The sequence below is a fragment of the Pan troglodytes genome, chromosome 3 (genome assembly GCF_028858775.2).
Source record: "Pan troglodytes isolate AG18354 chromosome 3, NHGRI_mPanTro3-v2.0_pri, whole genome shotgun sequence".
In the NCBI taxonomy this organism is placed as follows: domain Eukaryota; kingdom Metazoa; phylum Chordata; class Mammalia; order Primates; family Hominidae; genus Pan; species Pan troglodytes.
In genome coordinates, this window is record NC_072401.2 from 91,084,275 (window position 1) to 91,108,719 (window position 24,445).

The following is a 24,445-nucleotide window of genomic DNA, read 5'->3' on the forward strand; positions in this document are numbered from 1 at the left end:
TCTCCAAGATAATGTACAGAAAGATATTTATGCATTGGTAATAAAGATTGAAACTTTATTTCAAACACTTTTCATTTGGTTTCTTTTGCACTAAGATCTTATTGCTCAAAGTTTTTTTTGAAAATTTTTTCTTCTTTTTTTTTTTTTTTGAGACAGAGTCTCCCTCTGTCACCCAGGCTGGAGTACAATGGCGTGATCTCAGCTCACTGCAATCTCTGCCTCCGGGGTTCAAGTGATTCTCCTGCCTCAGTCTCCTGAGTAGCTGGGATTACAGGCACGTGCCACCATGCCCAGCTAGTTTTTGTATTTTTAGTAGAGACGGGGTTTCACCATGTTGGTCAAGCTGGTCTCGAATTTCTGAGCTCATGATCCACCCCCCTTGGCCTCCCAAAGTGCTGGGATTACAGGAGTGAGCCACCGTGCCTGGTCTCCTCTTTTTTTTTTATAATAGTCACCATAGTAATATAAGGAATTACTATATTAAAAGCCCAAACATATATTTATTTGACCTGAATATTTTTTAAAAATATTAATATCACTTTAATTCTATTACATCTTGCTGTTAAGATTTTGACTTTTCTTACACCACTGAAGATGAGAAAATGGAAATAAAGAAATACTAGGTATTATTAAGCATTAATATAATTATAGTAGATCTCATTTAATCTTTAAAACAAAGTAGCGTGAATGTTTTAATTTCCAATTTATATCTAATTTTCAGAGGCTAATATATTTCCTAGGGTCACGTAGCTAGAATATTGTAGAGCTAAAACTTGAACCCAGAGATTCTGATTGAGAAAATAGCTATGATTTTATTTTTTAATAATTTTGAAATAACTGGCAGGGCAGGTATTTGGGGAGAGGTTGTCAAAATAAGTAAGAATTTCCCTTTGGAGAAGCATATTCCTGAGGTTAAAAGCACAATAACCTTCATAGGTGGGAATTGAACAATGAGAACACTTGGACACAGGGCAGGGAACATCACACCCTGGGGCCTGTCATGCGGTGGGGGATGGGGGAGGGATAGCATTAGGAGAAATACCTAACGTAAATGATGAGTTAATGGGTGCAGCACACCAACATGGCACATGTATACATATGTAACGAACCTGCACGTTGTGCACATGTACTCTAGAACTTAAAGTATAATAAAAAAAGAAAATAATTAAAAATGAATATAAATAAAAAAAGCACAGTAACTTGAATTAGTCTGGACAGTAAACAGAGTTAGGTTTCTTCTTTTAACTTTGGTGTAGAAGTCTTTCCTCTGTTTTATTTTGCTATCATCCATCTCCTAGGCTCTGGATCCATGGCATGTCTTATAGAAAGATACTAACATAGCTTTTAATGCATTTTATACACACACACACACACACACACACACACACACACACACTCTTTTATATCTTTTCTAAAGTAAATCCATTCCCTCACCTCAAATGTGAAAGACCATAAGTGGCTGGCCTAGTTTGGAATCTTGTCTCTTGTAGAGTTGCTGAGTTCACACCTGCTGCTTCTCCATCTGCTGCAATTTTAGATCAGTAAGACCTTCTTGAAATATGTGGAAAATGTCAAACATACTCCCAAAAAAGTGCTGTCTTCTTTTAAGCTGATGGTGTCCTGAGATGACTGAGGTTTTTTGTTGTTGTTGTTGTTGTTGTTTCCCAATGATTAGAACTCACCTCTTTTTTTTTTTTTTCCTCCAGTGACCTATAGTCTCTTTATTTAAGGGATCAAGACAACTTGGCCATGGTTTAAAGAACAGAGAAATAACATTCCAAGAGTAAATGTCATTGTACTTGATGGCAGTCACTTGAAAGGTCATCTATTCTATACTTATAAGAAATTAATTGTACACCTGAATGATATAATAATTTTTAGCCATTAAAAAAATTTAGTGAATGTACAAGTGGGTTTCTTTTCATCTCAATCTTAATATATCTAGTATACCAAATTTTGTATTTAAGAATAACATCTAATAATGATGTTTGCACATTCATGCAGATATTTACTCTAAGCAAGATTCTACTAGCCATTGTAATGTGAGGGCTCAAAAACGTAATCAGTAAGGAACTTGATGAAATTATATTTGCATGGGTATACTGGTGGTTCTTAAATATTAAGTTCTTATTTTTTGTGCTAAATATTTAGACATGGAATTTTGTGTTTGTTTTCTTATACATTTATATATATATTTTATTGTACTTTTCTTAGATTACTTAAAAAGTACCTTGTTTCCCACAGCAATAAGGAAGGTGCAGGGGTAATACAGTGGCTCAAAGGAGCAGGAAGTAGTGAATCCTTAATTTGTTATATAGGAATACTGCCCATATTTAAATGGGAGCATTGTTATGCTTCAAGTGTATGTTGGGGATTAGTGTTAATATGTTGTGTTCCTTCTATAGATATATTCTGGAATATATCTACAGATTTAGGATGCAATTCACCAATAATAGTTTTTGTAGCAGTAAAGAATTATTCGTTGAAGGTTTGTTTTAATTCTATCCAAAATGACAAGGCACTGTGTAATCTTGGGTGTTCGCTTACTTATAAAATAAAGGCATTAGACAGCTATAAATCTATGTGGCTCTTTGATCTTCAGACAATCTGCAGCTTCGGGGTCACATTGGGGCAGGGCTTCTTTATCACTGGAAAGGGCTGATGGGGGACAAAAGGAGGAGATGAGTCTTCTGGGAGAGCTGTCAGCACTAATGGTTTGCTAGACCCTGACGTATGGAACTGCTTAGACTGATTTTTCTTCCTACATCTCTGTTAGATCCTAAATCTTGATCTGGTCTCACTCTAATTTTTTTTGTACCTTTTAACAATCTAGGCTGTTTTAAACTGTACTCTCTTTGCTGTCACTTGGGGAATCTCCCTATGGCAATCTCACTCACAACTCCTGTCTGAACTGAACAGTATGAACACATCTACCAAGAAGAAAATTAATTAGGTAGCCACAGGCAACGTAAATACAGTCACGATTCCACCTAGAAACCTAAACTTTTTCAAATGTATGCTTTGAGGATTTTCAGAATGCACAGTGCCAATCAATTTACTTCTTGGAATTTGTATGTTTGAGTGCTTTGATTTTTCCGTGAAAGAAAACAAAACAGTGAACTGAAATGTGCGATGCAGTTTAGAGAATGCAAGGCCCAAGTGTCTGGCAAAATAGCATTTTTCATATTTCTGCTTCACCTTGGCCTCAGATATGTATGGAAACATTTGGTTCTAAACAGAATTCTCAACAGCAACACCAACCTTTCTTAAAAATGTAAAATTTCTCAAAGTCTCAAAAGCATGGTAAGAGCGTTGCTTATTCTTTTGCCAAATGCCTGTGAGTCAAGGCTGAAATTTTGGGCTAGTTGATATGGTGATAAGGTATTTTAAGTAGAGCTTATTGTTAATCTCTTCAGGATGCTAGTCTTTTGGCCTGTAGTCTAATTTTAGTCTTGCCAATTCACAGAAGGTTCCAGAATCTCACTGCTAAACCCCTGACTTGGGTAGGGGTGGTGCTGTTTGCTTTCAATCTTCCCTGACTCTGCCTGGGTGAATAGCACTTGTTTCCCTGTTCTCAGTGCTGCTTCTCCTGCATGCTTCTAGCTCCTTCCTGTTGGACCTTCAGTGTACTGTCATTTGTTGTATGGTCTCCCTGTTGTCTATATCTGGACTTCTTCCCAGCATTTCCTTCTTCCCATAGATGAGTAAATTTCAAAAGGTCTTTTCTCCTAACATATCTTGTACTACAAGCACCTGAGTCTTCTATACATGAATATTGTGGGATGCCTTCACCGTTTGTACAGATCATTCCACTGGGCCTTTCTCCTAAGGAAAAGGAATGCTTTTAATTCTGTCACTGGGTGGGCAGAGCTTCAAACTTTGGCTAGCTGCTTCTAGAAACACAGAAGAATGACAAACTGTACCTATATATTCCGCCTATCCTGTGCAGGGCCTGCACTAAAAGGGAAAATGCCATAGTTTATTCAGTACTCCATCACGAGGATGTCCTGGGACTGCCACTATTTCTTCCTCGGAAAAGATACCAATTGTGAATATGTCTTTGACTATAGGGAATTATTATTTGGAAGGCTGCCATTTGACTGTCATGTTTTTAAAAGAGCTGTTTGGTAATAAGCTGCTATTGTATATTAAATTGGAAAAATAAATGCAAAATAATAATAATCGCAAACAATAACAATAGCCAAATGGGTTTTTTCTACAGACATTGAAAACTATGTGATCTTTGTGTTGCTCTTATAGATTTGGCTACTAAGAAACTTAGATCTAAGTGTAGGATATAGCTACATTATTCTGTACCATATTCTCAGTAGTCTCATTTCCTCGTTATATATGTAAGTGATTTCTCACTTACGAAAAATTTAGCTTTATTTCATAGTCCAGTGTAATTTTTTGTTTGCTTGGTGGTTTGTGTGTTTATTTTAAGCCAGGTCAGTTTTTTGTGGGTAAGTGGAATACAAATAAAAAATGCATTCGGAAGTCAGAAACATACAGATATCAAGTGTTAAAGATTAGCTATTAACATTTTCATATTGAACACAATAACATTTTCATATTGAACACATTCCATAATTATATGTGAAGACTACAGTTCAGTCTTTCCTGCACTGCTGCTGGGTGTATATGGGAGCTGGATGGAATGATTTTTCAGAAAAGATACTGCTCAAAAAAAAGAAATTCGGTCAATTACAGACTGTCAATATGAGTTCTCATCTATAAAAGGGGACTGTAATGTGGAAATCATTGTTATTCCAGAAAGAATTACTTCAAATGAGCTGTTTCTAAAATGTCCAGAAATAATTGGCATGAAAATCATGACTAAAACCTATACCTAACAGCCCAGAAGTAGGTCTGATCATCAAAAACCAACACAGTGTAGCATTTAAATGTCTATTCTCACCATGGGCAGTGAAAACACAGCCATGGAAACTCCATAATATTGATGTACAGAGCTGTTCTTAAACATAACTTTGGATTGTGTTGGACTCCTTCTTAGAATGGCACCAAGTATCCACCAGTATTCACCTCCAAACATTGCTGTGATAATCAGAGCTCAGAATCAGTTGTTAACAATACATAATTTACAGTTCCTTCAGAGATATGTCTTCTTTTGCTTTAGATGAGATCAAGAAAATTGTAGGAAAGGTCTTTTTCTCAGCTGTTACCCTTTTGCCCATCGATCTAAGACAAGTGGCCTAACATAGCTAAAGGATGGCACAAACAGCTAAGGATGCCCAAGATGGATTTCCAAGGAAGTTTGCCAAAAAGACTTGCCAGATTTCTCATCATTCAACATGGACACTCCATCTTCAACAGCAGGAGTCAGTGCTGCCACATTACTAATGTTTGGCAGCCTCTCAAAACTTGCTTTGACCATTTCCATAGAGATTTGGATGACGCCTTACACAACACATAGTACGTTCTAGAGGCTCATCTGTCCGTATTTAGTCTTCATTTGTTTTTTTACAAGAGTTGATTTTGTTAGGAAATGTAGTATTCAACAATAATTTTCTGCCACTCTCAATTCCTAGGTAGTCGTACAGTGTCCAGAAGGCAAAAGGACAAGTATGCACTGCCCTACTGACCTACTTTCCACACTGCTGCACAGGAAAATCTGACAGAGGACAATAACAAACATCTCACCAGCTCATGCGTTCTTTTTTGATCCTAATTCCGAGAGACTCACCAAAGACATGAAGAGAAAACAAACAATACTTTTCTTGGAAATATTGTAATTGCTGGTATATTTGTTGTTCTGGCATAAAGTAGAAATTGTCAGGTAAACATTGCTTCCTTTTGGATCAAAAAGAAATTTAACCAAATAAATGCAAGAGGTATGAGGGAAGATAATGGGAAATAAATGAGATTTGAGAAATCAGTGGAGGTCCAAGTGGTTTTTTTTTTCTTTTGTAGTTGATAATACTCTGTTTTAAATCAGTGAGTTTTACTTATATATGCTTGCCCTTTTTTTTTCTAGTTACCAGAACAATACTCAGTGAACTTATGAATATATGGTAAATATTAAACACATCCCACTTGGATGAGAAGATATGTGAGTCGATGAGTATAGCTAAGTCTAAAGTTAGATGTGTTCCATAAACATAGTGTTTATGGAGTTGGTGCATATTCACTTCTCAGTAAGTTACACTTTCTTAATTTCTTTTTGGTGCTAGGCGATATTCTGCTAAGTACACATAAGTATAGTAATATTGGTTAGTAAACTAGTAAAATGCTCCTCTAGCTATTAGTAAATAGCTTCTGCCTTGTGTCTCCAAAATATCTCTACCATTATCCTGATCTTGATTGCTATTTTATATTAAAAGAAGACATGTGAATGTATATGAACATTTAAAAAAATTGTTATTTCTTATTTACCTTTAAAAATACAGTGTGCTGTACTAGTACTACTACTAATAAATAGCATCATTGACTCATAGATCACTTACTATCAGCCAGGCAGTCCTAAGTATTCCACTTATATTAACTCACTTAATGCATGCAACAATGCTATGAGGCACTACTTTTATCATTTGCATATTTACATATAAGGAAACAGAGACACTAATATTAAGTAGTAAGAGACGTAAATGGGAGTCGAAGTTCCATAGTCTATTAATAGTTTTGGAGTTCAGGATAGTCTCTATTACTCTAACCTACCTCATTAAGCAGCATCCTTGACTATTCTAGGTAAAGAGTATTGTATTCTTTTCTAAGATAAAAACATGACTTGCTACTATATTGGTTTGGATTCAACTTTACTGGAACACAGCTTAGCTTTGACATTTACAGACATGGGTTAGGTTTCATTTTGTTGCAAGATAAAAGGCAATCTGATATTTAGTTTACCTGCAAAAGGTACCTCTAGGAAGCCCTAGAGGAACCTAATTAAAATGCAGCACATTTCCAAGGCACCATATCTTGCTGTGTTGCCATAGAAACAACGAGGATTTCTGGTCACTGACCTTCCAGGGAATCTGAGGATGTATTTTCATAAGGTTCATAAGAGAAGCCATCCTAGTATGTTAACCTATAGTTGCAGATCAACTATACGTTATGGAAATTCCCTATGCAATTCTAGCCAATTTTAAAACCAAATTATACTAGCAAAACTTACTAGAGGCTCAAACTAAGGGCTCTTTGAAGGAATGTGGTTTAACTGCTTCCAATGTAAGATTTCAAATAATTAAGGATACTGTAGTAGCAGCAAAAACATTAAAGAAAAGCTTAGGTAATTACACAAAGAACATTGGAACTAAAATCATATTTAGGAATAGTTTCAATGTTATATCTATTCTATTGCATTTTGGGTTCTTCAATTCTAGGCTTACTCAAAGGATAAAATGAACATTACTGCATCAATCAACTACACCTAGAAAATCAAACTTTATTATACAATATTAAGTTGCTAATATTATTTATACCTATAGATTCTTAATTCATGCCCTTTACTATCTATTTATAAATTCATTCATTCCATTACTAAATATGTATAATTGACAATCCCAGTTATACCTTAATTTATATTTTTTTGTCTATTTGACATAAGCCAAGTACCCATGCCATGATTCAACACAGAAAATTACAAAGCCCACCTTACTGTAGACTGCTGCTCTTATTGCATCAACATTCGTATCTTCCACGGAAAATAATTAACTTAGTTCTATAATCAGGATATGCCTGGTTTATTTACAAGGAAATATCTATCAGGTGCTAATTTCTCTTAGAATTAGAAATCTTGGCCAGGCATGGTGGCTCACACCTGTAATCCCAGCACTTTGGGAGGCCGAGGTAGGTGGATTACCTGAGGTCAGGAGTTTGAGACCAGCCTGGCCAACATGGTGAACCCTGTCTCTACTAAAAATACAAAAATTAGTTGGGCTGAGGTGGTGTGTGCCTGTAATCCCACCTACTCGAGAGGCTGAGGCAGGAGAATCGCTTGAACCTGGGAGGCGGAGGTTGCAGTGAACTGAGATTGTGCCACTGCACTCCAGCCTAGGTGGCAAGAGCAAGACTCCATCTCAAAAAAAAAAAAAAATCTCTCTATATGTATCTATAGATATAGATATATGTTTATAGATATATAGGTATACAGAGACATATATATAGAGATGAGAGATATGTGTACACATATATATAGATACACATTTTGTGTGTGTTTGTGTGTGTGTGTGTGTATGTCTGTCTTCAGGCACCTGAAGAAAAACAGATGTACTAGCAAAACTTACTAAAGGCTCAAACTCTAGTAAGTTTTCTTTAGGTACCTGAAGAAAAACAAATATCTAATTATTATACCTAGAAAAGTGGGGCTATCACCCCATTTCCTAGACTTCTGGAAGTTTTCTTAAATAGCTGTGTGTCCTCACTCTGACACTATGTGGCCAAGGGGCTGAGAGCACAGACTGTGGTGCTGTAATGTTGGGCCTCTTGGCTCTGCCGCTTACTTAGCTGTGTGGCCATGGGAAAGTTATCTAGCCTGTGGGTGCCTCCTTTGGCTTATGTGTAAAATTAGAATCATAATGGAACCTATTAAGGTTGTTTTGAGAAGTAAATGACTTAATATTGATAAATCACTTACATCTATATTTGACACATAATAATTTGTCTAAAGTATAGCCAATAACAGGGACAGAGCTCATATGAAAATGTTAGCCCTGTTGCACTCTTGCCCTGCCCAAGACAGAAAGAACAAAGTGGGATGAACACATTTCAGATGAAACACAGAGTTCCATTAGTGTGTGGACAGAGGCAGTCTGTCAGGTTTACAGATTTGAAAAGAAAATGTGTTTTCTTCCTCAGTATGGATTTAGACAGCACTGTCTTTGAGATTTAATGGTTGTCTTTGAGATGTGTGAATGCATGAGTGTGTTTGTTTTAATCTAGTAGTGAAAAGGAAACGCTGTTTTTCTTTCTATACACTCACTCACAACACTCAATATTTCCGGAACACAATATTTCCGGTTCATTTCTGACACCACATGTGTGTGTGGGGTGTGTTTTCTACACCAAGCAATTCTCCCATTCTTTGTGGCTACCAACTGGGTGTCCCGTAATTCAAATCGGACACTATCTACCTGGAGTTAGCATTGACCCACAGGTTAAGGACTCAATTTTACAAGATTTTTCCCCTTCCCACTGAAGATGACAATCACAAGCAATGAGTCCTCATGTTACTCATAGCTTCTGTTTGACTTGTCTACAAATCCAAGGTCTCCACGGCCCTCTCCTCAGGTTTGATAATTTGCTAGTGTGATTCACAGACTTCAGGAAAACAGTTTGCTTACTAGATTACCAGTTTGTTATAAAAGGATACAACTCAGGAACAGCCAGATGGAAGAGATGCACAGGGAAAGGTATGGGGGAGGCGTGGGGAGCTTGCATGCCTTCTCTGGACACACCACAATTCCCAGCACCTCTGCATGTTCACCTATTTCAAAGCACTCTGAATCCTGTCTTTTAGGGATTTTGATGGAGTCTTCATCATGGAAGCATTGTTGCTTATTAACTCAATCTCCAGTTCCTCTTCTCTCCCGTCCCCAGAAGATGTGAATGGGGCTAAAAGCTTCAAGCTTCTTATCATGGCTTGACCTTTCTGGTGACCAGCCCCCATCCAGGAACCCAGCAAGAGTCACTTCATTAGAAGAGAAGATGCTACTCTCACCCAGGGACTAAGGAGCTCTGTCAGAAAGCAGAGTCAAAGACCAAATATTAGAACAAAAGATGACCCTAGCACCCCTACTACTCAGGAAATTACAAGGGTTTTAGGAGCTCTTTGTAAGAACTGGAGGCAGAAATCAAATACATATTTTCATATATTATATATTTATTATGTCACAAATAGCTACATACTGGATAAGCCAGAAAGATGAGGAAACATATTTGCATCTCACACTAGTGCAGAGATTCTGAAAAAGACCCCACTTGGAATACCAAACCACACATTAGATTGTTCTGTTCCCAATTGTGTGCCAAAGTGCACTCTGAACTGTTTTGGTAAAGCCCACCATGGAGTCATATGAGGCTGAATAACTTGGGAGAATGTATGTCTGCAAAATAAACCTAGGACTGGATTGATCCTCAGGCCACTTGGCAGGTGAATGTCTCAGGAGTGAATATGAGACAAGCTTCCTGAAAAGGCTTATATGACTTAAAGAACTTTTTGTTTAAGTGTTTGGTCCCAAATAAACTATTAAGATATATAAAGTAATTCACTGCTCAAAAATAACTGTCAGATAAATATTAAGGGAAGAAACACTTTAAAGGAGAATTTGTATCCACATAAATCCTTAAATTCATGGTCACAACTTTCCTAATCTCAAATTGTTCTAGGTCACTGCTATCAGTCTAGTTCTGTCCTCTATTTCTTAATTTAATACCAATACTTTTAAATTTTTAAAATATGCTGCTTTAGGTAGATTTAAAATATATCCTAACCGCCACTTTCTAACCTTCCTGAAATATACTGTTCAATAACAAATCCTTTCCTTGCTTAAACATAACTTAAATAAAACAAGAAACTTACCATTTCTCTCTAGTGTAAGATGACACATGCAGCTTAGCACTCTGTAGTAGTCTCTCTTCAATTAGGTAAAAAAGGAAGTTTCTATGGTAACCATCCTTATAGTCACTCATTCCTCCTTCCTTCCTCACCAGCGCCCAATATATATCACATTACTCATGAATACATATAAACTGCTAGCATGTCTAGAATATTCTGTCTTGAAATTATACTTTCTACTAGTGACTTTTAGAAATGACTATGCCCCAGAATAATTAAAAAGAGAAACCAAATAATTTTTAAATTAATTTATACAGAGTTTTTCACCATCAAGTTTATTTTCAGCACCCATGGGGAGTTAATAGATCTTCCCTGAAAGAGAAAAGCCTTTCCTAAGGAAAAATCCTAGAATTCATATATTTGGCAACATTTAAAGGAGGCCATGAAATTTTTATCAGTCTAGAGAATTGATCTCCTTTAAGGTGACTCTGGTAGTTCCAACGATGTTTAAAGGCATTTCCTGTAAAAAAAAAAAAAAAAAAGAGAACGAGAGAAAAAGAGAGAGAGAGAGAGAATTTCTGATGATTAAAAAAAAAAGTGAGGAATGCTGAGTTAAACAAAGTTAACCACATTCTCTCAGAGCCTTGAATGTGCTAATATGTGCTAATGTGTCTTATGGCTCTCTAAGGAGGATGTAGTCAAAATCATCTTTTACACTGCTTAGTTCCCTGGAACCCACTTTTTTTTTTTTAAATTCATGGTTGAATATTATTTATTGTCAGAAAGGTACAGCATTCATACCAATATCAGACAAAATAGATTTTAACTAAAAAATTATTTCAAGACAAAAATAACAATATATGTTAATAAAAGGCTCAATTAAAAATGTATAACAATTATAAACACATACACATCAAACAACAGTTCCCCAAAATACGTAAAGCAAACATTGACAGGATTGAAGGGAGAAATAGACCACTCTACAATAGTAGTTGGGGTCTTCAACACCCCACTTTCAATAATTAATCACAGCCACTTAAGGAACCAGTGCATACCAAAACACACTTCTGGCAGTGTTGCTTCAGGGAATTCTGAGTGTAGGGTTAATGTTCCATTTTCTCTACCTCTTCTAAAATTCCTCCTTCTTCAAATGGCTATTAATAACTTTATATTTTGTCCTTTGTGTCAGTTCTTAATTCATGTTGCTTATAAGCATGATTTTTATTATTAAAGTGAGATGGGATAAAAATAAAATATTTTTGCAATGAGATAACGTTTTATTTTAATTCTCACCATTTATATACAAACACAAGTGAATAAAACACATCACAAAATGGTAAAATTTCATATTTAGTATTTATAGGTGCATAGTTTCATGCTCACATATTTTTAAGTATTTTATATATTAACAAATTTCACAATACGTCATTATTCTTAGACAGTATCATTAAAAGACACCTAAAAATCTTATAATATATGATAGCAAATCACTAACAACTTCTGAACAACAGCAACAAAAAAATAGTGAGGATTTAGAAATAAGTGGTAGTCACTTAGGTGTTTTTAATTTGTTTTAACATCGTAGATTGAAGCCACAAAATCCACAGCACACAAAGACCCTGCTACCATGTATTCACTTCAGTGAAAGGGAAGCACCGAAATGCTGAGTGGGGGCAGGTACAGATACTTCAATCACTGCTGATGGAAGACTTCGAGATACACTGTAAAAACTTTGAGAAATGTCGTGACTGGGCACATTGGAACTGAGCACTTGTACAGGATGGAACATCTGTCAGCAGATCTCAAGAAACTGGGAGCAAAGATATTTCTTAGGCTTCAGGTTCGTAGTCTTGATACCCTTCCTAATATTAGAAAAATCAAAAAGACAGCACACACTGTTAGTATAAGTTTCAATCACGCATCAGCACTGACAGCCAATGAGATAGGAAATGGCTCCCCACTTACAGTAAAATTTACAATCAATGTTTTTGCAAATATTCTGCAGCAAATATTATCTTATTTTTAATAGTTGTGTCTTTCTTGTCTGATATAAAAGTGAATTACGGTAGTAGTCAGAGTTAAAATATCTAGGTTCTAATCCGGATGCACCATTTAATGATCATATACCTAGTTTGGTAGGACAAATAAGTTGGACTGTCTGGTTCTCAGTTTCTTCACCTGTAAAATGTGAGAACAAAATCAAGCTGTCTATAAAGCCTTTTCCAGACTAAGATGCTCTAATTCTCAGAAGGAAATTAAGATGTTTGAAGGCAAGATACATTTTCCCTACTTTCATTCTCCCAGTTGAAAATTTCGTCTTCATCTATGGCTTCAATTATTACTTGTATTTCAAACCTCAAGCTCTCCATACAGTATCTGGATAGCATCCACAACACAAATATTAATGGATTTAATTAAAAGGATCAGATTATTCCTCCTAAAGAGCAACTCTAATAATATCAGGATTCTGCTTAAAAACAAACAAATAAGCATAACTTCAATAACTCAAGTTGTTTTCTGAATAGAATACAAGCTGAAATGACAAGATTATCCTAATACTCTATAACTTGTCTTTGGCCCATAGCTGCAAATTCAATCTATCACCATTTTCCTTGTTCCTAAGCTTGAGTCATAATTATTCACTGTTCTCAGACATATCCATTTGCATGCTCAGACATACATGCCTTTGCTTCTGATATTCCCTTGTGCCAGAATGTCCTCTGTTTGTTTTGACCTACTATATCTCTTACCTTTTCCCACCCAGATCAACATTACCTCCTCAATAAAACTTCTCCTGATTGATTGAAACAGATCTTTAAAATGTTTTACTTTTTAGTATGTCTTATATATTTTTGCTCCTGTGATGCCTGGTACATCGAAGACAATCAATAATGTTTGTTAAAGGAATCATAATGAAGAAATGAATGAATGAATTTCTATTTTTTTTTCATCAAACCTACCAGACTGTAAACTCCTTATGTCCTGGTAATGTCAATTACTCTATAGTTTTCCATTGTGTTTAGTACTGTGTCTTGCATAAAAGACCCCAAAATATTGGAAATTCTTATTAGGCAAACAAACAATTTAATCTCAATTTCTATAAGTTGAATTATTATCAATATGCCTTTCGTGTGTCTGTGTGAGACAGTCTTGCTCTGTTACCAAGATTGGAGTGCAGGGGTGCCATCTCAGCTCACTGCAACCTCTGCCTCCTGGGTTCAAGTGACTCTCATGCCTCAGCCTCCCAAGCAGCTGGAACCATAGGCGTGTACCACCATGCCCGGCTAATTTTTGTATTTTTAGTAAAGATGGGGTTTCACCATGTTGGCCAGACTGGTCTCGAACTCCTGGCCTCAAGTAACCTGGCCACTTTGGCTCACAAAGTGCGGGATTACAGGTGTGAACTGCTGTGCCCATCCTCGACATGCCTTTTAATAATGCCGTGAGGAATAATACATAACCAAACTACAACATACTTGAACTCAATTTTTAATGGAGCCATTATATAGTTTCTTTTCTTGTGATATCTTCATTTGGTTTTGATTATCAGGGTAATATTGGTCTCACAGAATTAGTTGGGAAACGTCTCCTCTTCTGTTTTGTAAGAGATATTAATTGGTGTTAACTAATTAGTATTAATTCCTCTTTAAATGTTTGGTAGAATTTACCAGTGATGCCATCTCGGCCTGGGATTTTCTTTGCAGGTAGGTTTTTTTTTTATTACTAATTTAATCTATTCGCTGTGTTACAAATCTATTCAGATTTACTGTTTCTTCTTGGGCCAGTTTTATTCATCTAACAGTATTTTCTAATTTCCCTTTTGATACATTTTCTATTAAAGATACTTTTATTTTCAATCAAAATAAAATTAACAATCATATTGTGTTGTTTAAAACGTTATACTGGAATATATCAATTGTTGCAAATCATGCATTTATCTTTTTATTCTATAACTTGTGTGGGTAACTTTTATTTTACTATGCGTCATCCCATTGGACATGTATGGCAAAAAATAATAACGTTCCTTTGGCATTCCATTGATTTCCCTAACTTTCCATTTAGGAATTTATTTTAGAATGTAAAGTTTCTAAAAATATGTTCTCTAATGCAGGGGTTAGTAAACTTTTCCTGTAAAGGGTCAAGTAGTAAGTATATTAAGCTATGTGCACTACATATGCTTTCTTTCACATCCTTTCTTCCTCTTCTTCATCTTCCTCCTCCTCTTTTTTTTTAAGGACCCTTTAAAAATGTAAAAACTATTCTTTTTTTTTTTTTTTTTGAGACAGAGTCTCGCTCTGTCGCCCAGGCTGGAGTGCAGTGGCGCGATCTCGGCTCACTGCAAGCTCCGCCTCCCGGGTTCACGCCATTCTCCTGCCTCAGCCTCCCGAGTAGCTGGGACTACAGGCGCCCGCTACCACGCCCGGCTAATTTTTTGTATTTTTATTAGAGACGGGGTTTCATTGTGTTAGCCAGGATGGTCTCGATCTCCTGACCTCGTGATCCGCCCGCCTCGGCCTCCCAAAGTGCTGGGATTACAGGCGTGAGCCACCGCGCCCGGCCGTAAAAACTATTCTTAACTTGCAAGTTGTCCACGTAATGAGCATGTAGAGAGCAAATGATTCTCACTAAGCACTAATGAAAGAGAAATGTGACAATGACAGGTTTTTGGTACTGTCTCGTTAGAAAGATTCAGTTTGGACTCCTACCTCAGAAGGCATTTCATAAGCCTCATTGTCAGGATCCACAGGCATATCTTCCAGAATTCCTTCCTGTGGGGCTCCTTCTTCATTCTAATATTTAAAGTAAGAAGCACAAAAAGAACATGATGAAGTAGCATTTTTCACTTTTAAAAATCAGAACCATGTTTTGGAAAAATCTTACATATAGGGATGTTGGCCACGGATGTTGAAAATGGCACACCTTAATATTACTACTGGCATTCTAAACTCCACAATGCCTTCGGGGAAACATTGTGGCAACATGGGTTATCAACCCTCAAAGTATGTAAACTTTTTGCTCAAGTAATTTACTATTTAGGAAATAATCCACAGCTATAGTCCAAAGATATTTTTCACAAGATCAATGACAGCAGGAAACAAAATTTTTAGAATTGTTAACTAAATGTTCAATGAATAATGAAGAGTTAAAAAATTATTGCTGGGTGCAGTGGTTCACTCCTGTGATTTCAGCACTTTGGGAGGCTGAGGCAGGTGGATCATTTGAGTCCAGGAGTTCAAGACCAGCCTGGGCTGTTACAATGAAACCCCATCTCTACTAAAAATACAAATAAATAGCTGGGCATGGTGGCACACGCCTACAGTCCCAGCCACTTGGGAGGCTGAGGCAGGAGGATCACTTGAGCCTGGGAGGTAGAGGCTACAGTGAGCCATGTGCATGCCACTGCATTCTAGCCTGGGTGACAGAGGGAGACCTTGTCTTAAAAAAAATTATCATTCAACTACTCAGTAGATTATGATAAAGACCTGCATTACTATTACCTGAGAATTATGTAACAACTACCTATTTATGGTATAATATTTAGCAGGCTATAAAGTGTTGTCTATATTATAGATACAACCTACACAGAATTCAGATGCAAAGGTAAAAAGTTTGGAAGAAAACACAATAAAATATGAAAGTTATTTTGTTGGATAGTATGTATGTTATTTTGACTTTTTTTCTAAGTGTTTAACTTTTATAACCACTTATAATGTAAAAGCATACATATTTAACACATTAATTTTAAATGACAACGAAGAAACAAATTCTTTTCTGAAATTTGAAGACTGCGACTATACATATTGAAGGAAAATAATCAAATACATGGTCAGAAAATTTTTCTAGGTATCTCTTCCTAGACAAAGAATACTACAAAACTCAGCCTGAAATGGTCATGGCTTTGTTGGTATTCTTCACTAAATACCTTTTGTTGCTTTGCATTTATTTCAGCAAAGTAATTATAAGAAGATAAAGGTAACTGAAAATTCAAAGAACAGAGAGGCAATGTGAGCCTAAAGGGACTTGGAGAAAGAGATCAAATAATCCCTCAGCCAACGCGGCTGATTTTCAACAACATGTCTGATGTAAAAATGCCTCCCCATGTCTTCACATGGAAGTGACTGACAGGGACGCAGAAGTATAAGAAAATGGCTAACAGTAACAAAAGGTCAAACTAAAGATCATGCTTATGGTAGGTGGGCAGAGAAGCTTACAGATCATTCTGCCCTTGCCAATGCCCTTTTTATAAACTAAAAAAAATCCAAATAATATATAAATTAAATAAAATATGAACCACCCCAAACTACCTCACTTTAAAATGTGGAGTAAACATACTGTTTTCGTAGTGTTTCACTTCTTGGTAGATACGCCTCTGCTGCAAGGTGGCTAGGCACAAGGCCTTCCATGTCACAGGACTTGAGCTCAAGTCCTTGCTTCTCTAGATGACAGAGCTTTTGTGATGCTGAGAAGTTTCCTATGCTTTTTCTGAGTGTCAATTAGCCTTAGTGATCAAACGGACAGCAAAACCTTCTTTACAACAGGGAGAAGCAAACGACATCATTAACTTTCTCATTAATATTTAGATTACTGTTAGGATATCCAAGTATAAGGGAAATAAGGCAAATTTTTTTCCATGATTTTGAAACTGACAGAGATTTGATTTTCTAATATAATTTGTTAGAAAATTTTGATATGGATCAGACAAGTAAATATGGCGGACCTACCCTGTTTGTTGTTTGATGATCAAAAAGGAGTTGTTACGACGGAACTAAGACTGATGGATATTACTGGATTTGTTTATATGTTATTTGGCTGAACTTTGAAGGATGTACACAGATGTGTAGGTTAGCTGAGTGTGTGTGTCTGCATGGTTCCAGCCTGGGTGAGTGGGTGTGTACGAGAGCACCCTGCAGTAATGGAACGGCGTCCTGTCCGGGGTGGGTTCCCATATTGCTCCCTGAGCTGCCAGGATAGGCTCCAACCACCTGCGGCCTCCACCGAAATAATTAGGTAAGTTATTTGACTTGTTTGTATTAATCTTTCTTAAACGTATATATAGCTCACATTAATTTCAATGTTTAATGTCAGAAGTTATTTATCTTTATTTAGGAGTTTGATGGTGTTTTTGTGTCCAGAAATTTGCCATAGGAACTTAATTCTTGCTTATATCAATTAGCCAATGGTAAAACTGGTTTTGTTATATGTTGTTTTGCTTCAAGTCACAGTTTCCAGAAACTATTGATGAAGTTAAGTGAGGATTTACTGTATTATGTGCCCTCTGATGGAAGTACATACACATCACCATCTTAAACCAAGACTGTACTAGTTTAAGTGGGCTATTGTTCACTGACCCAATAACTTCATCAAGTGGGAACAAGCTACACTAGGGATGACAGCACAATCCTATTCTAGAGTCCAAATCGACAATAGGGTTTACGACCTCGATGTTGGATCAGGTCATCCTAATGGTGTAACTGCTATTAAAGGTTCGTTTGTTCGACGATTGAAGTCCTACATGATCGGTGAGGTCAGGAGATCTATAGCATCCTGGCCAACATGGTGAAACCCCATCTCTACTAAAATATAAAAAGTTAGCCAGGCGTGGTGGTTCGCCTATAGTCCCAGCTACTCGGGAGACTGAGGCAGGAGAATCACTTGAACCCGGGAGGTGGAGATTGCAGTGAGCCCAGATCACACCATTGCACTCCAGCCTGGTGACGGAGCGAGACTCCGTCTCAAAATAAATAAATAAATATATAAATAGAAAAAGAAAACAAAAAAAGAAAAGCCCTACGTGATCCGAATTTGAATTTGATTAACATTTAACTATCACTGACAACTTACAGCAAATATAAGGTGGTGAAAAACATGTTCATTGTTTACAACAGTGGCTACAATCAGCAAATTTTGCACTGTGAGAAACTACACAAGACAAAGAATACGTCTAATTTCAATAAGTAAATTGCAACTAAAAAGAAGTTAGTGGGAACCTGCCGCTTAAAGTAGAAGCGAGAGAGCATTAGCCAATTGCAACCTAAGAACTTTATTTCATTCTCATTGGGAACCCGACATAAGCAAATGGAAAACACATATGAGGTAGTTGGGGAAATTTGAACACTGACTGGATATTTAAGAATTATTGTTTATTTCTTTAGGTGTGATGATATATTGCAGTTTTACTTTAAAAAGTTCTTAACTTTTACAAATTAATTAAATGTTTACAGATCAAATAAGATATCTATCTAGGTTTGGGTGGGGGAAATGGGTGGGATATAGAAGAAACATGAGTTTAATATTTCATCAGTTTTAAAAAGTATATACAGTAGTCTCCTTTTATCCGTGGTTTTGTTTTCCATGGTTTCAGTTGCCCACCACCAACTGCAACCCCAAAATACTAAGATATTTAGAGACAGAGAGAGAGGGAAAGAGAAAGCGAGACCATACCCACATAACTTTTATTACAGTATATTATTATAATTGTTCTCTTTTGTTATTAGTTATTGTTGTTAATCTCTTACTGTGCCTAGTTTATAAATTAAACTTTTTCATAGGTACATAAGCATTGGAAAAAACAGTATATGTAGGGTTTGCTACTATCCGCAATTTCAGGTGTCCTAGTGGGGGTTTCAGAATGTATCCCTGTAGATAAAGGAAGACTGCTGTATGCTCATTTCAATAGTTAGTTCTCTAACTATGTTTTTCTGAATATGTGATCTAAATTTCTTGACTCTATCACATTCATAGATTTTAAGCATACTAAAATATTTGGCAGCTATTCCAAGGAGAATATAACAACAAACACTTCATATGACCATCAGACACAATTTTATCCCTATACCTGTATATTTACTGTTTCATAAACCTATTTCTAAAAACATTAAGTGTTATCTATAAAGAAATATTAAATTTCAACTCCAATTTACAACTGTGCCTAATTATAGTTTGGCTGTAACAAAAAAAGAACATTAAAATTTGCATTTTATGAGTATTCATGACTTGTTTTCAAAATATAATCATACTTGAAGGTATGAAATGCACCTTCTATTTATTTTTACCACAAACAAGAAAAAAAACTGCCAATATAACAAATGTTAAACACTTTTGAAAAAATCAATTTTTTCTCAAATTTTCATTATGATATTATATTAACCCAGAATATGTTAGGACAATAAAATAAATGAGAAAAACATCTGGATTTTGGTATATGCCTGTATGCTTAATAAGAGAACCTACAGGGTAGGATATAGAGACATAGTAAGAAAATACCTTTTATTCTCTCTCTACTAGGCCCTATCCCTGGAATAGCTGTAGACTTTTTTTTTTTCAAATGGGATTGTTTTACGAACAGTGAAATAGACTCAGTTCAGTATCTTATATCTGCATTTGACACACAGAAAGAAAAATGGTTATCAAAAAATTACAATGGAATGGCCCTCATTGCTAATAAGGAAAGACTTAAAAGCTATATTAGGAAACAGAAATGGCTGAGACTGACCTCTTTCTCCCTAAAAAGCCTATTCAAGTTCTTCTGAAATAAACCTGTAGGGTTGAATAGCTGATATAACTGATTATTATTTCCTACTCGTCCCAGCTGAAGTGCTCTATAAAACAGATCATGAGACGAAGCTTCCTTCACTGCTAATAGCTTATTGGGAAGTACAATTCCAGGGAAGTGAAAGTGAAGGAAAAGGGAAGTGATACAAGGAGAAGTAGGAAAAAATTTCAGCTACTGTCTTTAGGAATACAACTACAGAATTTACATAATCTTTTTAAATTTCCTGTTTTGAACCATATTGTATTTAGATACCTAGTAATACTTTCTGTAAGGAAATTATCTTTATTCAATTCTATGACTTATAACTTTAATTTTAAATATATTTAAAATGACACATAATAAAGGCAAAAATTGCTTTCCAAACCACACTCTTCTAGAATCATCTAGGGCCCTTGTTAAAAATGCAGGTTTGTAGGGCCTTGTGAGTGTCTTGTTAAGTATGTTCCTTGGAAACCACTGCCCGACATCACCAATTGTTTGTAAACCCTGTGGTATAATTTAATATAGAGTATACCAATGTACTTGCTGTCAGTGTGAATAATTTTTTTTAAAAAAGATATGCTCATTTTGAAGTCCATCAAATGTTGGCAAATGTTGAGGGTTATTTGAAGACACTGGGAAGTAATCCATGGTGATCGTTAAAATAGCAAGGTTTCATCAATTATCTGGTATCTATGCTTTGTCAAAGTTAGAAATGTAGAGATACATTTCTAAATTAAAACTTTTATGTGGGAAGAAAAATTGAAATTCAAGGCTGGTTGGTCTTTGGTATACCCAAAGAACAAAGAGGAGGTTGGAGGTGTTCTAAAAAAGAGAAATGATACACGCTGCTCTTTGAGAAAGTTCATTGGCACTAGAAAGGTTCTGGGCAGCTAGTAAGCTTCAATTGGTGAGTGACAGTGGTGGGCAAAATTAGTCCTAGAGCTGCAGCAAGTTTTTTCAGCAGTTACAGAAAAAATTGGTCCCAGGTTACAACAGGCAGCCTCAGCATGCGGACTTGTAGAAAATTACACTTTTGGAGCAATGTGATGTTTCTTGAATGCTTTTCCTCCCAGGCTTCTTGATTGTTTTAGTTGGGTATAACAAGAATGACCCAATTTGTGTGATCAACTTTCACAGCCTTAAACATTCAAAGCAGCAGAAGCGCACTTTCTCTTTTCCCCACTGCTTTTACACTCGAAGATATTTTGGGTAGAACCATTGTTTTGCTGCATTATTGAACAATGTCACTTAGCCTCAAATAATGGAATTAATACCTTCACTCAACAACTCACACCACGAGGATGAAGGAGAGAGATAGTAACCAAAAAGATAAAAGAAGAAACTAAAAAAGAACTTTGACTTAAGAGGAAAAAAAGGTTCAACTTAAGCACACACCCGTGTTCCAAAATGAAATCAAGCCCAGAAATCGTATTTAAATAAAAATAGCATAGACGTTTCAAAAATGTGAATATTCTCTACTTCTCTACCTCAGACAGGGGAGTGTGTACATAGTGTAGATAGTATATTTCACTAAGAGAATTACCATGTATTTTACTGATGCACTTAAAAATGAAGGAGATAGACATGAATACCTTGTTAAAAAGCAAGGTAAAGATATATTTCATATGTTCAATTTTCTATTATCAATTCTTAGTCTGCTCATAATGCCATTTTGGGGTGGGGAGCAAAGGGCATCTGATTCAAAATCAAACTAATCTCAATTTTTGATAAAAGCTAAGGAATTTTATTTTTAAAACATTGAATTAAAGCAAACTTTGGATACTCTGATTTCTCTTGAGGTCATAAATCCTCTGCCTTTTTAAGAGATCTATGTGGAGAGGAACAACTCTGGGTCTTAAACGAATTATTGAGGTCTTGTTTTGGAAAGGCTAGATATTTTGTTAAAAAATATAAGATTTCAAAAAACCTAAAACTTTGGACAATGTTATTTAATCATCAAAAGCAAAATAATATGCATATTTCAGAAATAACACTATATTTTCAGTCTTACTATTATGTATAAGAAAGAACAATATAAAAATAATGTAATGATTACATTTATCGTTTACATACTCTGAGGAGTATTTAATTGCATCCTAGTAAGTATATTCTGTCACATGAGAAGCCATAGAAATTGGCATGTTCTGCTGTATCCAATGCCCAAAGGATAATAAAGCATGATAAAATTACACTTAATGAACCCAACCTCCTTTTCCAATTATATATGGTTAAGTTAAAATTCAAACTTTAATTTTTGGGAAAGTATAGTTATGGCTTAGATCTAAGGTAGAAATAAAATGACCAAAGGACTTGGTGCATTTAATATTCTATAACTTTAGAAATGCATCAAAGTGGCAAGCCCAGCATTAAGAGCTATTTGTCACTAAGGGCCTGTGGTTGAAGTCTGTTGGATCCATCTATTCTTTCTGAGGCAATATGCAGATGAAAGGTAAGGGGAGTTGCAACATAATTTGTAATATTTGATAGATTATAATACATGATAAATTATAATATATTAGAAATATAATTTATAGCATTACATCTAGTAAGATAGATGTAAAAGTGAACAGGTAAGTGAAAGGGCAAGGCATAAGTCCTGTATAGAGTGACAGGTCTGGTATGGTCCTACTACCAAATCTATAACTATAGTATTTTGAATATTTTGCACTATTTCAATGTAGCAGTATTTTAGGTTTGGTTGGCCTGACTTTACAACAAGATAAAAAATTCCAAGTTTTAACAATGTAGTGACCTACTGTGTTTTAGATGTCGAAATCTATAATTTTCTATCAACATTTTCTACTAACCTGTAAAAGACATGCCTTAGAATGTGGGAACACACACAAACACATACATACTCACAGACACATACACACAAAGTACAGTAGACCACTGATGATCTCTGGTGCCACTTCCTGAGATCATTTTGAATGTTCTAATTAAAAAGTGCAAAGTATAATTTTTCGTCATAAATTATACATGCTATGCTATTATATATGCTACGCCAAACCTAGCAACAAGGCTGAGTGAAGATGTGGCCCCTGGGTCATATGCTAGGCTTTCTTTCGGCAAATGGACTTGCTCTCCCTCAGTTATGTTACATACCTACTCAGATCAGGTCTCAGCAAATGTACAAATTACTATGTCATCAGCCATCTGGATCACTTGGGAATAGTCACATTGGTGAATGCTGTAAGTCATATCTTAAATACATTATACATAATCCATACCTACAGATTGAGAATGCAAATCTATTTTAATTAAATGATACCTTTAGAGAACCCAGTCTTACACATAAATAACATATATTTAGAAGCCATTTATGCTCTACTTTGTTTATCTTTTGTTTTGAGGCAGGGTCTTGCCCTATTGCCCAGGCTGTAATGCAGTGATACAATCATAGCTCACTGTAGTCTCCAACTCCTGGGCCCAAGTGATCCTCCAGCCTCAGCCTCCCAAATAGCTGGGACTATAGGCTTACACCACCATGCTCGGCTATTTAAATTTTTTTTTTTTTGTAGAGATGAAGTTTCATTATGTTGCCCAGGCTGGTCTCAAACTCCTGGACTCAAGTGATCCTCCTGCGTCAGCCTCCGAAAGTGCTGGGATTACAGGCATGAGCCACTGCACCTGAGCCGTGCTCTATTTGGATAATCTGTTACTATCTTACTGATTTTCTTGTCTTTTGCCCTTCTAGCTATTTCTTTAGTCTTGGCAATCACCTTAGAGAGAGAGAAAAAGAGAAAAGATGAAATAAAAACAATTTATTTCAGTTTTTAAAGGTTTGGCAGTGGAGGAGAGAGTAAAGCTAATATATTAAATATATTTGGGGTTATTTTGGGGAGCTATTTACTAGTTTTATCTCTGAATTCAGGTTTAAATACATTCAACCATAAATTAAAAAATAATTGGTGGATAAATCAGGAATTGGTGCAAAATCATTTTTAAGAAGAAAATGTCATTATATAGCAAAGAGGTAGTATGCTGCTTTAAATCCTTATTTTCCTTGGCAAGCCTAACAAGCAGGGCAGTGCCTGCTGTATTTATGGTAGTGCCATATAATTAGCTGACTCACCTAATAAGACTTCACAGCGCAGCAACAACTGCCAGCTTTTTTTGTCCTGTTACTTGAATAGACTCGGTTGAATATACTAATGCACAAAGGGAAATCTGGGAATAAACTATTTTTACTTTTCATGTCTAAGGGCTGATCCTCCTCTTCTAGAAATAAAATTTATTATGTATGTTAAACTATATTCAAATTTGTTTACTATTTTAAGCTTTCATGGATTAGAACCTTGAAGGTCAGCCCCTTGGGTAGTGACTGAATAAGACATTAACGATGTGAAGATGGGTCAAGCTGAGAAAGGTTTGCTCTTGTGCTGAGCTCAGAATCA

At 35.9% G+C, this 24,445-nt stretch overlaps 1 protein-coding gene and 1 long non-coding RNA gene across 6 annotated transcripts in view; one reads left to right on the forward strand and one right to left on the reverse strand.

Moving 5' to 3' along the window:
- The window catches only part of LOC129143745 (uncharacterized), a 229,571-nt gene extending 223,671 nt beyond the window's left edge, over positions 1 to 5,900 (forward strand). Inside the window, exon 5 of the long non-coding RNA XR_008547566.2 lies at positions 5,550 to 5,900. This is a non-coding gene — a long non-coding RNA (uncharacterized LOC129143745). The remainder of the gene's footprint in view (positions 1 to 5,549) is intronic.
- Positions 5,901 to 9,818: 3,918 nt separating this feature from the next.
- Positions 9,819 to 24,445, reverse strand: part of SNCA (synuclein alpha) — a 114,304-nt gene continuing 99,677 nt past the window's right edge. For 4 of the 5 annotated variants that reach the window (XM_009447912.5, XM_009447911.5, XM_063808077.1 and 1 more), the window contains exons 5-6: positions 15,220 to 15,303; positions 9,819 to 12,375 (exon numbers count right to left, since the gene is read on the reverse strand). In XM_009447912.5, coding sequence (XP_009446187.1) covers positions 12,343 to 12,375; positions 15,220 to 15,303 — 117 coding nt within the window. In that variant the 3' untranslated portion in view covers positions 9,819 to 12,342. The remainder of the gene's footprint in view (positions 12,376 to 15,219; positions 15,304 to 24,445) is intronic. The other variant, NM_001009158.4, reaches the window with a different exon arrangement.